The sequence below is a fragment of the Apteryx mantelli genome, chromosome 2 (genome assembly GCF_036417845.1).
Source record: "Apteryx mantelli isolate bAptMan1 chromosome 2, bAptMan1.hap1, whole genome shotgun sequence".
Taxonomy (NCBI): domain Eukaryota; kingdom Metazoa; phylum Chordata; class Aves; order Apterygiformes; family Apterygidae; genus Apteryx; species Apteryx mantelli.
The window spans coordinates 67179257-67194915 of NC_089979.1; the positions used below are offsets into that span (position 1 = coordinate 67179257).

Here is a 15659-nt window from a genome sequence, read left to right on the forward strand (position 1 = left end):
CTGTGTAGAATATATTGGGCAGGAGAAAAATATTTTGTGTTTTGAGAGAAAATAAGCCCTTTACTTTATATATCTTATGTTTGCTGTTTACATTAAACCTCCAAAAAAGATCAAAATAGTTATGACTTCAGGAGCTACATCAAAACCTGGGGTGGGGGGGGATTCAGGAGCATTTCTGAGATCCGTCTCAGGATAAGACCAAGCATGCATTGGCTCCCACCTGACCCAGAGAAAGCTTTTGATGCATGGGCTGGATGACAGCCGTCATTGGCTCTGATTAGGCCCCTGACCCCAGGGCTCTAAGGAAGGGAAGGGAATAGGCCTGCAGAGGAGGCCCCATTTCAGCGGGGAAACAGCCAACGCCCAGGCGATGCCCCAGGCAGAAGCAACTATGAATGCAGGATGAATGCTGAGGAGGAAAACAGGAAAAGGAAGAATAAAAAAAGACCTCTTGGGAATACCGTAACACCCAAAGAGTCTTGAACAGAGAAAAGTTAGCAGGTACAGCATAATTTCTTTTTACTACTTCTGTGAGGTAATATAACTAAGTAATATTTCAGATAAAACTGTCTAGGTGCAGTCTATAAAGAACTATAAACATTTTTCCTTTAGTTTCCCTTGTCTTGCAGTAAATAGACTTTATCTGTGAAAAATAAAAGGAAAATATAATTTGGACTTGGTCATTAAGCTAAAAAAATAACTAGATAAAAATCAAGGTGTTTGCACTACGCTTAGCTTCTTTCACAGTTTTTACTCAGTCTTCACAAAAGTGAGTTTTACTTGCTATCAGTTTACTAATACCAACAGCACTTAGCTCTTAAACAGTGTTTTATCAGAAGATCTCATTATTTCTGTTATCAGAAGGGACAAAAAGACAAAAATAGAACATCCTACCTGAAGGAAGGTAAACAAACTGGAATCTGGGTTTCCTGAGTCCCTGTCTGGTTCTTTATCGTACTGCTTCCCATTTAACCAGTTGAGCATAACCAAGCAGAATGCACTCTGTTGTTTTATATTTAGCATAGTGACTGTTGATAAGTGACTGTTATAGCCAAAATTTCTGCTACCGTCACTTCCCATTTCCAGGCTTTGCTCTCCCCGGTCCCTGCAGCCATGTGCCTGCTACCTTTTCCCTGAGATGCCAAGGGAGATAGCAGAGGATTTGGTGTCTCCCCTAACCCAGGCAACACAGATGGCAGCAGGTGAAAAATGCAAACAGTACGAGGTTTGCACAGAGGTTTTCTGCTGACTCTGTTGCAAGAGGACACAGGTGGCTCTGTCATTTATTGCCCCATGCTTTGGGCCCAATGACTTGATTTCCGCCTCAGATTCTCCATTTGAAAACCAGGAATAACTGCACTCGCCCCCTGCTACACACGTGAGAACTCACTGAATGGTCGGAAGCGATATAGCGGTACACACCGATGAGCGACTGCTGCTAGCGGTGACATGCCATCGCGGCTCCCATCAGGTGACACTTTTAAGATGAACAACACCCTTTGTAATGAAACATCAGTAAGTGTGTGATACATAATATATATATTATAATACATAATAATCATAATATGTCATGTGTAATAACAGTCTGCAATTTGTAATAATAATATGGAATAATAATGATATGTAAGGTATATTTAATGTAGTCTGCTTATAGCGGAGCACCAGCGGCTGACAGCCCTGAAGGCACGAGCGCGGCTTTGTGCTGGCGCAGCCTTGGGCTGCAGCCGCGCTCAGGCGGGCGGGCCGCGCTCCGCAGCCGGGGGCCCGGCCCGGCGTCAGCGCGCTCCGCCCAGGGGCCCTGCGGAGCCGGCGCGCGGCGCCATCACGGCCGCGGGCAGCAGGTAAAAAGCGATCCCCGGTCGCGCCGCGCCGCCTTTGCAGCCAGCGGGGAGGGAACACGGCGGGCACCGCGGGCTGCCCCGGCGCCGGAGCCGCGCTCGCAGGCGGCCCGGCAGCCCCCGGCTCCCCGAGCGGCTCCGCGGAGCTTGCTGCAGCCCCGGGGAAGGCTGCGGCACCGGCCCGCCCGTCCCCCCGGTACACGGTACGGTCCTGACACGAGTGTTTTGTGCTCTGTCCTGACTGCTGTCGGAGCTGGGGTTTGGGGTTATTTTGAAACGGGTTTTAGAAGACAGCAGAAAAAAACAGGAGCCCTTTCCACCTGCCTTAGGTGAGAGAAAAAAGCAATGCGTCCATTTTAACCAGTCAGTTAAACTGGATGAACAAATAGCTAGTTTGTGCTAGTGCAACAAGCAAACTCAAATACATTCTGCTTGTTCTCTGCTAAAAGTTGGGTGAATTTGCGTTTGAGGTAATGCGCAGAAGTTCTCTCACCAGTGGTAAGCAATTCAGCCAGGCAAAATTCATGAAGAGAAAGGTTTGTAAGCCCATACACCTTCATTCTCCTGGTGGTTAGTACAGCTGGAGTGCATTGTATATACACGAGTGCTTACAAAATGTTTTCCCTTCACAGCCTATTCAATTCTGTGTCATAAAATGCACTTGCAGCCAGGTGGCAATGAAACAGAAGTTTTTCTTCTGCCTTTTCCTGATGCTGCTCACATAAGCGAATATGTCATTTCCGTTTACAGGCCATACCGGATTCTCAGGACAGAAACTACTACATGCTTCCAGAAGATGGCAGGTAAGAACCAAATGGTAATAAAAATGCTTTTGACATAGGTCCTAGGCATGCTAGTACCTGGAATGTCCTTAGGATTTAGTTGGGATATTAAGGTGCTATTTTTTAAAGCACTGGAATTACTTAAGTGACTAATGCTTTTGAAAACTCTAGTGTCTGCAAACACAGTGTCTGAGTGCCCTCAACTCCACTGAAATTAAAACAAACTAGCAGCTTGCAGAATTAATCTTTTCATTTCTCTGAGATGGTTCTATCTCCAAACACTGAATTACTTACTTAACTGAGAGCTAGCAGGAACTGCAAAGAGGTAACAGTTTTTGATATTCCAGAAAAAAAAATTATTGAGCAAGAGAGCAGTAATTTATTTAAACTTGTTGTTTAAATACTTTAAATAAACTATTAGGGCATGCAACTGTCACTTCTTAAATTTATGATAGCATCTGACCACAAATTTTAATGGTCTTTTGGCAAAGCTGTTGTTTCATGGAGGACACTCAATGCACACTGGAGAAATAACTGCCTCTTATAATTCATGTATGAAAATGAGGTATTGTTTTTTCAAGCTCTCAGCTCAGATTCTATCAACTACCTCTGATACCAAAGGTAACTGTCACCCAGATGGTGATGTGGGACAGACAGCCTCTGTGTCTACTGGAAAAACTGAATTCAGGGAAGTTTTTATGTTGACTATTAGGAACCAAGGTCTGAATGTTTTGCAGATGCAGTTATTTTAAATAGTTTCTGGAAATTTCCTTCTCTGCAATGTTTATTTATAATCTACTGTTACCCGCCAAAGTATTTCACTTTCCCTTTTGTCCAGAGAGGAATAATTTTTTAGAGAATTATTAAAATTGAATGGTGATTCCATTGTTTTAAGTGCTCTGCCTATGCCCAATATGATTATGAATAAGTAAGCTCTGATATACCTTGTTGTGTTAGTTTAAAAAGCTACATCCCTACCTATCCCTCTGGTCACTCATTTTAGCTTAAATCCATTTTTATCAGCAGTTTAAGACATACCAGACAGCTCACTGATACACCTAAGAACAAGTCATGTTGCTTTCTACTGAAGCCGCTGTGAGGATGGTAGAATGGGATAGCAGCATCTTAAACTTTAACCCCGATGTTATCATTTGCCCAACACTTAAACGGAAGATGTAGGGAACCCACAAAGCAGTTGAGGGATTCTCTGGGCTCTCAGAATTTGATTCCACAATGTTTTGAGGAATCCCAATTGACCGTGTTTTGATCACACCCCATCCCTCACACTAACACTGCACTAATCTGGCAGAGAGGTAGGTTAGGGAGCTAAGTCAGCAGAAAGTTTTTCTTCTGTTGTTGTGTGTTTTTTGGGGAGGGTGGTAGAATCAGACGAGCACAAATGATGACTGAAAATGAGGAACTGCATCAGAGGAGGAGCAGGGCATGTCTTGGGTGGCGCATCATGAAGTAGGACAGTGCAACCTGCTATGGAAATACACCTACAGTCCACCGACTTCCACCTAAAAAGCCCAGGGTAGCACAATGTTTCTGTGGGTGTGGCATTTACGGATGAGTTCTTCATGAGTCACTTGCTCTACCAAGCAGGAGTCAAATGCTGGCACTGTCATTTGTTTTCACTAGTTTTGTGCAACATGGAAAACACAGCACAAAAACATGAAGAACCAGGCCCTCACTCCACAAACTGTTTCACATTGGCCTATCTCTAAGGTATCTTCTGCTTTTCTTTCTGCCTCCAGGGAGAAAAGTCCTAATAATCTATGCACATCAAGAGCCCAAGTCTTTGAATGGATCTTTGAAGAATGTTGCGGTGGAAGAATTAGGCAAACAGGGCTGCAGTGTCACAGTGTCCGATTTATATGCAATGCAGTTTGAGCCAAGAGCAACAAGAAATGACATTGTTGGTGAGACTAGCCAAAATACATTTTTTTTCAACAATAATGATGAGACAAACTTTCTTCTTGTCTATCCTGCTGCATTAGCAATTTAAAACCATACCATTACGTACACTCTGAAAAAACAGTTGCCATTACTTGATACCAAATATTCCTTAACAAACAAGACCCAGGTTTTTATTTTTGGTGAGCCCTGACTAAGCAATGTCAACATGTATCACAGAATCACAGAATCACTGAGGTTGGAAGGGACCTCTTGAGATCATCTAGTCCAAACCCCTGCTCAAGCAGGGTCACCTAGAGCACATTGCACAGGATTGTGTCCACATGGGTTTTAAATACCTCCAAGGAAGGAGCCTCCACAACCTCTCTGGACAACCTGTTCCAGTGCTCTGTCACCCTCACAGTGAAGAAGTTTTTCCTCATGTTCAGATGGAACTGTCTGTGTTTCAGTTTGTGCCCGTTGCCTTGTGTCCTGTCGCTGGGCACCACTGAAAAGAGTCTGGCTCCATCCTCTCTACACCCTCCCTTCAGATACCTATACACATTGATAAGATCCCCCCTCGTCTTCTCTTCTACAGGCTGAACAGGCCCAGCTCTCTCAGCCTTTCCTCATAAGAGAGATGCTCTAGTCCCTTCAACATCTTAGCAGCGCTTTGCTGGACTCGCTCCAGTAGCTCCACGTCTCTTTTGTACTGGAAGCCCAGAACTGGACACGGTACTCCAGATGTGGCCTCACCAGGGCTGAGTAGAGGGAGAGAATCACCTCCCTTGACCTGCTGGCAACACTCTTCCTGATGCACCCCAGGATACCATTGGCCTTCTTGGCCACAAGGGCACATCGCTGCCTCATGCTTAACTTGGTGTCCACCAGCACTCCCAGGTCCTTCTCGGCAGAGCTGCTTTCCAGCAGGTCAACCCCCAACCTGTACTGCTGCATGGGGTTATTCCTCCCCAGGTGCACTTCCCTTTGTTGAACTTCATGAGGTTCCTCTCCGCCCAGCTCTCCAGCCTGTTGAGGTCCCTCTGAAAGGCAGCACAGCCCTCTGGTGTATCGGCCACTCCTCCCAGTTTGGTATCGTCAGCAAACTTGCTGAGGGTGCACTCTGTCCCTTCATCCAAGTCACTGATGAAGAACTTGAACAAGACTGGACCCAGTACTGACCCCTGGGGGACACCGCTAGCTACAGGCCTCCAACTAGACTCTGCGTTGCTGATCACAACCCTCTGAGCTCTGCCATTCAGCCAGTTCTCAGTCCACCTCCCTGTCCACTCATCTAGCCCACACTTCCTGAGCTTGCCTATGAGGATGTTCTGGGAGACAGTGTCAAAAGCCTTGCTGAAGTCAAGGGAGACAACATCCACTGCTCTCCCCTCATCTACCCAGCCAGTCATTCCATCAGAGAAGGCTATCAGATTGGTTAGGCATGATTTCCCCTTGGTGAAGCCATGCTGACTACTCCTGATCACTTTCTTGTCCTCCACATGCTTGGAGATGGCCTCCAGGATGAGCTGCTCCATCACCTTTCCAGGGATGCAGCTGAGGCTGACTGGCCTGTAGTTCCCTGGGTCCTCCTTCTTGCCCTTTTTGAAGACTGGGGTGACATTGGCTTTCTTCCAGTCCTCAGGCACCTCTCCTGTTCTCCAGGACCTTTCAAAGATGATGGAGAACGGCTTAGCAATGACATCTGCCAGCTCCCTCAGCACTCGTGGGTGCATCCTATTGGGGCCCATGGATTTGTGGGTGTCAAGTTTGCTTAAATGATCTCTAACCCGATCCTCCTCGACCAGGGGAAAGTCTTCCTTTCTCCAGACTTTTTCTCTTGCCTCCAGGGTCTGGGGTTCCTGAGGGCTGGCCTGAGCAGTAAAGGCTGAAGCAAAGGCGGCATTCAGTAACTGTGCCTTCTCTGCATCCTTCGTCACCAGGGCACCCACCCCATTCAGCAAAGGGCCCACATTTTCCCTAGTCTTCCTCTTGCTACTGATGTATTTGAAGAAGCCCTTCTTGTTGTCCTTGACATCTCTAGCCAGATTTAATTCCAAACGGGCCTTAGCCTTCCTCGTCACATCCCTGCATACTCTGACAACGTTCCTATATTCCTCCCAAGTGGCCTGTCCCCCTTTCCACTTTCTGTATACCTCCTTCTTCTGGTTGAGTTTTGCCAGGAGCTCCTTGTTCATCCATGCAGGTCTCCTACCTCCTTTGCTTGACTTTCTACTCATAGGGATGCACCGCTCTTGAGCTTGGAGGAGGTGATGTTTGAATATTAACCAGCTCTCTTGAACGCCCCTTCCTTCTAGGGCCCTAACCCATGGGATTCCTCCAAGTAGGTCCCTGAAGAGGCCAAAGTTTGCTCTCCTGAAGTCCAGAGTTGCGATCCTACTTAGTGCCCTGCTGCCTTCTTGCAGGATCCTGAAATCCACCATCTCATGATCATCTCATATCATTCTTATTTAAATAAATCCAACTATTAGAAATGGTTCCTCAATGAAAAAAAAAGAAATATCTATATTATACAGATTTGTAAAGCAGCATTTTGCCTTTAGACCAAAGTGAACAAAGAATAACATTATTTTTCTAATATTTGCAATCAAATAAAGAGGCATTCTAAAAACCACCTTCTCTTATGATCAGTATTATAAATGCATTCTGTAAATTGGCACCAGGCACTTAAGTGCTTTGGCTTTTGAGTTGTTTTGGCACCTCCCAACTGTCTTGATAGTATATGATTACTAAAAATGGTGCAGTTAAGCTTGAGACAAACAGTGATGCTGTTATTAAGCTTACGTGGTATTTTCATGATTAAGAAAGTCTGCTGTGCTCTTAATAGCATTTACGGCCAGTATTTTTCCAGTTCAGGAAACACAAAGCCATAACATAACCTGATTCACCTGGTCCTAACTCTTTAAAGTAAGAATCAAAAAGAAATAGCACACATCTGTACCAGCACTGGCTAAAACAAGAAAAACCTTATTAACAACCAGACTTAAGCATGTCTGTGAGTCTACCCCTCGATATGACCCTTGGCTCACAGTGACACTTCTGGGGGGGAAGAATGCATTTGCCCATATATGTTCAGAATCAGTCTCTGAAGTCCATTTCTCTTGGGTGCTTCCCACACCTTCAGGTACCCTACTATGACTTATTAGAGTTTAATTCATAAGGTTACTGCTTCTACCTGTCTTCCTTGTCCTTCTGCTGGAGATTGATGACCTACTAGTGGAATCAGCAGGAAAGAATGCATATGTATGATTCAGACATATAGGAATCAGCTTATCCAACTGTAGTGGAATCAGCCGAACCAGACGATACTTGTTCTCCAGCACCTGCAGAGTTTCCCAGTTACGGAGGCTACATAATTCTTGTGACTCTGCAGTCGTTTCAGTAATCCCTATTGCAGAGGCAGAGCAATTACCAAGAAGTGGTGATAAATTATCTGTCTGCATCACCAGAGTGTAAAACCAAGCTTAGGCCTTCTTACTGCACTCATATGTTGCTACAGAAAGGTCAAAGTTTTAGTACCCTTAGATACCACATTCCTCTCCAGTTAAAATCAAATCATGTTCTGTCAGCTGTGATGATACTGAATATTCATGAAAAGGAAAGGAAAATTGGAAAAAAATGGAAAGCTGTAACTCAATTTAGAATTGTAGTTTGCATCCTGTATTTAATTCCTATTTGTCTACAGCACTAGAAACAGGGTTAGCAATGACCATTCACTTCTACCCACAGGTTGCTTACACAACTCAGAAGAGTTCAATTACGGAGTTGAAGCACGGGAAGCTTACAAGAGAGGAGATTTGTCTGATGATCTGATAGAAGAGCAAAAGAAGGTGCAGGAAGCAGACTTACTAATTTTTCAGGTCATTATTTTAAATTGCATTAAAATACTTTAGTTGTAATGTACAGGGTTAAACAAAAGAGAAACAGTAATAAATGAGAAGCTTATAGATTTCAATAGGAACATTGAATCTAGCCAGACTTAAAATATGTGGTAGTTCTGCCATCAACACAAAATGGTTTGCACACAGTGCAGCAATTTCTAGGGGTCAGGATTTTCTGATATGATGTGTATTTTAAAATAACAAAAATACTAGATCATTTGTGAGCATTATTCATGCTAGCACATTATGACCTTTTCACACAAATAATGGCTCCACACTAACATTTTTGGGAAAAGCAAGGCATCCAAAATTAGATCCCTAAAATACTTGAGTAAAATTCACACCCACACTTCACTTACAATCAGATTATTTTTGAATGTTAAGTTTTATGGTTATTGTGAGGACCGGTGATACCTGCACTCCAAAATGATTGGATTGAGCAACTATAATTTTCAATAAGAGAACAGTGCTGTATTATCAGGCAGCCTGATCCTCTTCCTTTGTCTTGGAGCCCAAGCAAAGGAAACACAAATCTACAGTAGAATTGTGGAAGCAATCTGTTTGCATGATGAGACGGATGCTTGGGAATAGAGTACTTCCCAAATGGAAGTGTGGGATCAGCAGTGCTGGGGATGAATCATGTCCCATATTTGTGCAAGTGCAGTCAATAGCAAGGCTAAAGTACGCAGTATACTGGCCTCTGGAGTGTTGACATCCAGAAGGTCATGTGTGATACAAATGAAAATATTCCATCCAAATTCACAGTCTGACTATTGGCCTTATGCATAGCCTATGTATATTCCAATGTTCCATTCTAGATGAAATTTAAGATGTAACCATATTCAGAATAAGTATTTCACTGTAAATCTTCATCATTTTCGCAATAGTCTTCTGAGTTTAAGATAAGTATAGTAAAATGTCCTCTGGAGGAAGTGGTTGCTTCCTACTTTCTGTCTGTAAAATGGTATGAGGAGTTGAGTGTGTCTTGGCACAGAAAACAAACACACAAACAAAAACGCTCAAATACACTGCGAAGTAATTTAAAAGAAACTAGAGACTACACTGACCACTTCTACAGATAATCATGATTGCCCAGTTTCTACTTTGAATTAAGCCACATGCACATTAAACTCTTATAGAATGTCTTCTCTTATACTGTGATGTGTACAAAGGTTTAGGAATAGCATCCTTGAACAGGAGTCCACAAAGCATTCATGAGAGTGCAAGTAAGACATGATAATTTTAGGCTGTGGTCCCATGGGCTAAACAGAGGTTCTAGAAATAGAGAGGCCTACTGTTAGAGAGGAATTTTTCTTCTCAGTAGAGCAATAGTGAATCTGAATCATCCTGTCAATAAGGTGTAAGAGAATCTAACTCTTTTTTAAGATCCCATGGCATTTTTTGGAAGACTGTCAGATTAGAACTGATCATGAGATGTCAGTCCTGGTAGTAAGGCTCTCTGTGTGCATTCTGGCTGTATTTTCCATTTGGTAATATGTTCTTTTTGCATTTCAGCAATAGGTGACACTATTCTGTACAGTCTTAAGTTTGAATTAAATGGCACCTTCCCGCTTCATCATATTCCAACTTTAATTTGTGTAGAAGCCTTCACATTCACCATGGTGTTAAAACACTGCAGATGCACAGGTTAAGTACTTGAGACTACTACGTACAAAAATCACTTGAATTAATTTTGCCAAACATAGTTACTGCCTCTCCAGACAGAGGGCTGGAAGAAAACATATACAAGATCTGAACAGATAAAGAAAATAGGATGTTGCCTGTAGACCAGGCTTAAGGATGTCCCAGACTCTCTGTATTAACAAGGTAATTTACTTTTTGCCTAGTTTCCCTTGTATTGGTTCAGTATGCCAGCAATCATGAAGGGCTGGATGGACAGAGTCTTGGTCGAAGGATTTGCTCACAAATTTCCAGATTGTTACAGTTCCGGTTTGCTCAAGGTATGTTTTGGGGATTGTTTTATTAAGATCAAGATTTGTGCAGTGCTCTTTAGGTAATGGTCTTTCTCTTCCACTGTATTTGCATAAAGCTCTCACTTTAGGCTGTCCTGAAAATAGATCACAGATTTTTCTGAGGAGGAATGACTTATTTTCTGAAGCCTCTGGCTTATTCAGGTATTCTCTGGATTTAGACTTATATTAACTAAAGTCTTTGAAGTTGGACTGCTTAGCAATCCAAATGTAAATCAGATCTCAGCAGCACTCAACAATCGCTTTAGCAGTAGGACAGGCAGATACAAAAACTCTTTTCTAGTCCATCGCTAAACCACATTCCCTTAGCTTTCTCCAAAATACTTTCCAAACATCAGTCTTCTGCAATATGTTCCAAAAGCTAAAAATAATAAAACAAGTCATTGTAGACTAAAGGGAGGAGGAGACAACAGCCAAGTACAAGATCGAGATTCCAGTTGAAGCAGCTGTGGTGAATTACCTGTGGCCAAACACACCAGTACAGACCAGTGGGCCTGTAGGAGGTAACATCTTTAACTTCATTCTTATAAACAAGCAGATAGCACACAGCCTTCCATGCACTAAGATATTCCAGAGTAGCTGGAAGATTAAACTGAGCATCTACAGAAGCTTCAGCTTTAAAATAAGCATATTTCAGGAAAGTACAGGGGAAAATTTTGACCTACGTATTGGTGACAGACTTTTCTTTTTGCTTATTCTACAAAAATTAAGAAATGTCACAGGCTTAGGTCAACCCCAGCACTTCCTGTTCTGTAACAATATTTCAATAGACAAAATATTCTGGCATGCATAAACAGCAGGACACAATAATTGAATGTGAGGTAGAAACTTTGTGCCCGCTCAGGTCTGGAAAAAAGAAAAGCACTTTTTAAATACAAAATCCTGTATGTTAATCTTTGAGGTAAATGTTTAAGCTGTTGCATTTATGGTTAGGGTAGGACAGGAGCATGCATGCAGATAAATAGGGTGACTCAGCTGTCTGTAACTGGAAAACCATCCTAGTTTGATCATGTGGTCTTTTCTGCAGCTATCAATAATAATGCTTTGGTAACATGTTAAGTAACCTTCTGGATTGTTAAAACTGTCTGAAAGGTAGCAAGTACAATGAATGCAGTGATTCCTAAAGATTTCAACAATCTCCTAGAGATTTTTGTCTGGCCTACAAAATGGACTTTATAATTTGGTAGATGTATCACAGTGCACTGGGATGGCATACAATCTGAAAACAGTTTAAATTGATTCTTATCTTAAAACTTCTCAATCTCTCATTCTTCCTGCCACAGTAGGACTGCATGAATCTGTCATGGGTGGCATACTAGAACAGATGACAAAGATTCCTGTTCTGGGATTGAATGTCAAAGGTTGGAATTAAACTATAAAACTTAAGTAGAAACCTGAAATGCTCAGTGCATGTGGTTCTCCAACTCTATTTCAGTTATCTCCTTTGAGCCTTTTCTTCTCTGTAGCTTCTAAATCGGGCAAGACCAGTATCTCTAGATGCCAATTCATAACTTCATAATTCTCCATGGCATTGGGCATAACCAAGTTAGTCAATAACTAGAGAATTTGGGCCCACTGCCTAATGGATCTTACTTGGTAACAGCTGCTGCATCCAGAAATAACCAATATTAACCGCACATTTATGTTAGCTGCATATGAATCTATTTAATTTCTGATCTTTGTAACAATTCCAAACATTTCAGTTTGTTTAAATTTCAGAAATGGCTGCCTCACTGAGATGAATAGGAGTATTCCCCAACCTTTATAGCTGCATGCTGATTGCAGACTCAAGGCAATTAGGATACTGCAATGAGTCATACAAGGAAAAATCTGCGTTTTTAATTATAGAAGCTAAAACTGAGAGGACAGATGCTGAGCACAAGCCTATGGGATACAGAATCAGCAGAAACATGGGGCTTTTAGAACACCTGATGAAGAAAGTCTAAAGAATACAAATTGTACTCAAATTATTCCTTGACAAGTGACTAGCAAGCCTAAGTTTGAAAGGGGATTACTGTAGCATTCAATTTCTGCATTCAAGAAAGAGAAGAATAGAAATATGCTCAGTAACACAGTGCTTTCCAGCCACAGTTTTCCAAACATTTCATAGGTGAAAGCAAGGGTCAGCCCCGCTTCATGCTGTGGTGTCAGTATATGCAATTTCTTTTCTTTTTTAATCTGTCTCTGTCTAAAGCCCTGACACACAGTCCATTGTCTAGTTGCATGTCTTGCAGCTTTATCTCACAGCTGCCACTACATGTAAGGTCAGAGGGAAAGAGGACAAAACACCTCCTCTAGAGATTCATGCTATCCAGGTTCCCCTGAATATCTCTTGAACTATTCAGTCACTCTTCTTTAAACATATCTATCCTAAGCACAGTTTTCTTAATTCCAGAATAAATTAGCCCTGTTTTCTTTCACCACCGGAGGAAGCAAAGAGATGTATACAAAAGGAGGTATCAGTGGTGATATTCGCTATATCCTGTGGCCCATGCAGGTATAATTTGTGAATATTTGCTTGTTATTTGTTTGCCTTAATTTTTACTAAGCAAATTATTTGGAACAATTTTATTATTATTTATTTTATAACCTGTAGATGCTTGGAACTGACAACTGAATTATTTCTATATACTTTATATAAGTTGGGCCCTAAAATCCTGAGACAACTATAAAAGTCAACAGAATTTTAAAGCTGCTTAGTGCCTCTTCCTCAAGACTGGAATCTGGCTTATATTGCCTGCTTTTGAGTTTCTCTGGTGTTGTAGGGTTTCCGTTAGCTCTTACATGAAACATTTATTTTCCCTATAACTGCCTGACTCATGTAGGAATTTGGGGGGCATTCACACGGGATCCTGGTACTGAGGATCAGCATACAATAGTAGCATGTCTTTTCTTGTTGCTACCCTTTTGTCAGAGGTAGCAAACATGCTTTGAGAAACTTTAGATGGTAGGGCAAATTGTGCCAGCTTCTTCTTGATGAAATCTAATGCCCTCTGTGCCCTTATGAGCACTGGGGCTATCTAGCTGCGTAACTTGCAAGTTGGCATAAAGAAGAAAGCTACAAGTTCAGCTACAGACACAGCTATAAGTTCAGAAATACACAGAGGCAAGATAGTGAGTTGAGCTGATTTGAAAGGCACTAATGCTCATTCAGAATTGTGTGGCTAAACTGGAGGCAAAAGGTTAAAAATTTTTAGAAGTAGATGAGAAATATAGTATAGTTCTGGAACAATCCATGGGGATTAAACAGTACAATGAGCATTAGGCTGTCTCTGATCCATGCAAATTTAACAGCATATGGCAGCTGAAGAGGACAATTCTGTGGGTTTAATAGCACTTAGAAATAAATTCTATAGAGCAGAATAAATAGTTAGCCTTACTTTTCAGTGTATTGTATGTCATTCTGCATAATGCCTAGCCTTCAGTACTAACTCCCAAGATAGGTAATGAACTTCTGCAATCTATTTCCCTTTTGCTGACAAATGTACAGTTTAGAAAATATGCCTTATATTGGGTTTCAGATCAGAATCTTCCACATTCTTGAACTGCAGCTGAGAAGCTAACTATTTTCTGAGGCATCTCTTTCTTTCCTTTGAGTCTAGCATGGCATCATGCACTACTGTGGTGTCAAAGTCCTTGCTCCTCACATCTGCTTTGCTCCAGAATATGTCTCTGAGGAGAACAGGAAGGAGATGCTGCTTGTTTGGGCCCAGCGTCTGAAGACTCTTTGGAAGGAGGAACCCATCAACTGCTCTCCCGAGTGGTATTTCAAGTAATATTCAGGCACAACACTATGGAATTAGATTTTTTTCCATTCTTTTTGGTGCTTTATCTCAATATCTGAATGAATAACTAATCTCATAACTTGAATGTATTACAGATATCTTTCTTGAGTACTATGGCTACCAGTTTAGCTGACAATATACCATCTGTCTTCAATGATGGACGCATAACTCTTTGTGACAAATTATTCTAAAACATATGTACAGTGACGTCCTGTCTACTAGTGACTGGTAATACAAGCAGTATTTACTTGCAGATTATATTGTTGATTATGAAACAGTAAAGTGCATTGACAAATTTATTTTAACTTTTTGCACTAGCTGCGATTTTTTCATTGGCCTGGAAATATACTGCCCAGACTCAACATAGTTGTGGCTCAACCTGCTCTTTTAAATGAGCTCTACATTTGTGCCTTTGAGCTATGAAGCCAGATAGTTAATAATGCAACAGGATGTACAGCTGTATAGTGACTTAGACAACTGGAAGCTTGTGGACAAGCTGTAGGCTTTTGCACGCATTTACAAATATATTAAAGCAATATTAAAGCTGTGACAGATGCCAGGAGAAGAAAAGAACAAATAAAAATATCCCATAGCAGTATGTGCATGCATTGCCTTTCTTTATGGAATCTAAATCTTTGTAAATCATTTGTAAAGTATGTAGCTTTCTAAAATCAAGGAGAATTCCCTATTTTTGTTACTTTGAGTAGAGACAGAAGGGAATCAAATCTAATCCCTGCCCCTACACCCCAGTCAGTATTGCTATTCAGGCTTGGAGGGCCTGATGCATACCCTGCTTCCTCAGCGTAGGTGCACCTCCTCAGAGATGTCTGGCACTGCCTATTGGCGAGGCAGACTGCCTTCCCAAAAAACTGCAGGAGCACTCTCTGCCTACAGGCCAGCTATCTAGCAGAACACAATGACTGTCTGGCTCTTAGTATCTGGGAATTTTAGCTTGAACTTCAGTAGAATAATTTGGATGCCTGAGAACAGTTAATGTTTTTTGTGCATAAAGCAAAGGGCAAGATTTCTTGCTTAGCTTCACAGTTTCTTACTTTGATCAAATTATGTCACAGCTGGCTTTGCACTTTAGTATTAAAAGAATGTAGCTTGAATAAGAAACACCAGTCTTCTGAGTCACTGTCAAATGATACTTAGGCCTCTGCATACAGAGCATGCACCTGCCATATGTTCTTTGTAGCAGCCTTGTTATGTCCTCACCCTTATGTTTATATTGGGGTCATTTGGATAATAAATGTGTCAAGCCCTGATTCTGGAGGAGCAGCGTAAACTAATATGTCAGACTGGGAATTGCAACAGCAGAGAAGGATACACATAGTCCTGTTTGTCACTGTATGAAGTGAATGGCTACCTCTAGCAGAGATGACACAGACCCCTGGAAGAACTGCTGTCCTAAGCTGTTGCAGCTTTCTGCTTCAGTGTGTATGACTCAGAGACCTTAGATTAT

At 41.9% G+C, this 15659-nt stretch overlaps 1 protein-coding gene across 3 annotated transcripts; it reads left to right on the forward strand.

The window, feature by feature from the left end:
* The first annotated feature begins 1768 nt into the window (after positions 1–1768).
* Positions 1769–14789, forward strand: NQO2 (N-ribosyldihydronicotinamide:quinone dehydrogenase 2). 3 transcript variants are annotated; one of them, XM_067290786.1, is made up of 7 exons: positions 1769–1841; positions 2589–2641; positions 4378–4542; positions 8267–8397; positions 10266–10379; positions 12805–12906; positions 14012–14789. In XM_067290786.1, the coding sequence occupies exons 2-7, from the start codon at positions 2635–2637 to the stop codon at positions 14183–14185; spliced, it is 693 nt and encodes a 230-aa protein (XP_067146887.1). In that variant the 5' UTR covers positions 1769–1841; positions 2589–2634; the 3' UTR covers positions 14186–14789. The 3 variants fall into 3 exon arrangements, with proteins under 3 accessions (XP_067146887.1, XP_013794953.2, XP_067146889.1); XM_013939499.2 differs by lacking the exon at positions 1769–1841 and adding an exon at positions 1849–2041; XM_067290788.1 differs by lacking the exon at positions 1769–1841 and adding an exon at positions 2055–2167.
* Positions 14790–15659: the final 870 nt, after the last annotated feature.

What these genes read in the sequence shown, in the direction of transcription:
- NQO2 (XM_067290786.1), top strand. An exon ending in AACAAGAAATGACATTGTTG is followed by an intron (nt 4,543 to 8,266) that starts GTGAGACTAGCC and finishes TTCTACCCACAG; the next exon opens with GTTGCTTACACAACTCAGAA. An exon ending in CAGACTTACTAATTTTTCAG is followed by an intron (nt 8,398 to 10,265) that starts GTCATTATTTTA and finishes CTTTTTGCCTAG; the next exon opens with TTTCCCTTGTATTGGTTCAG.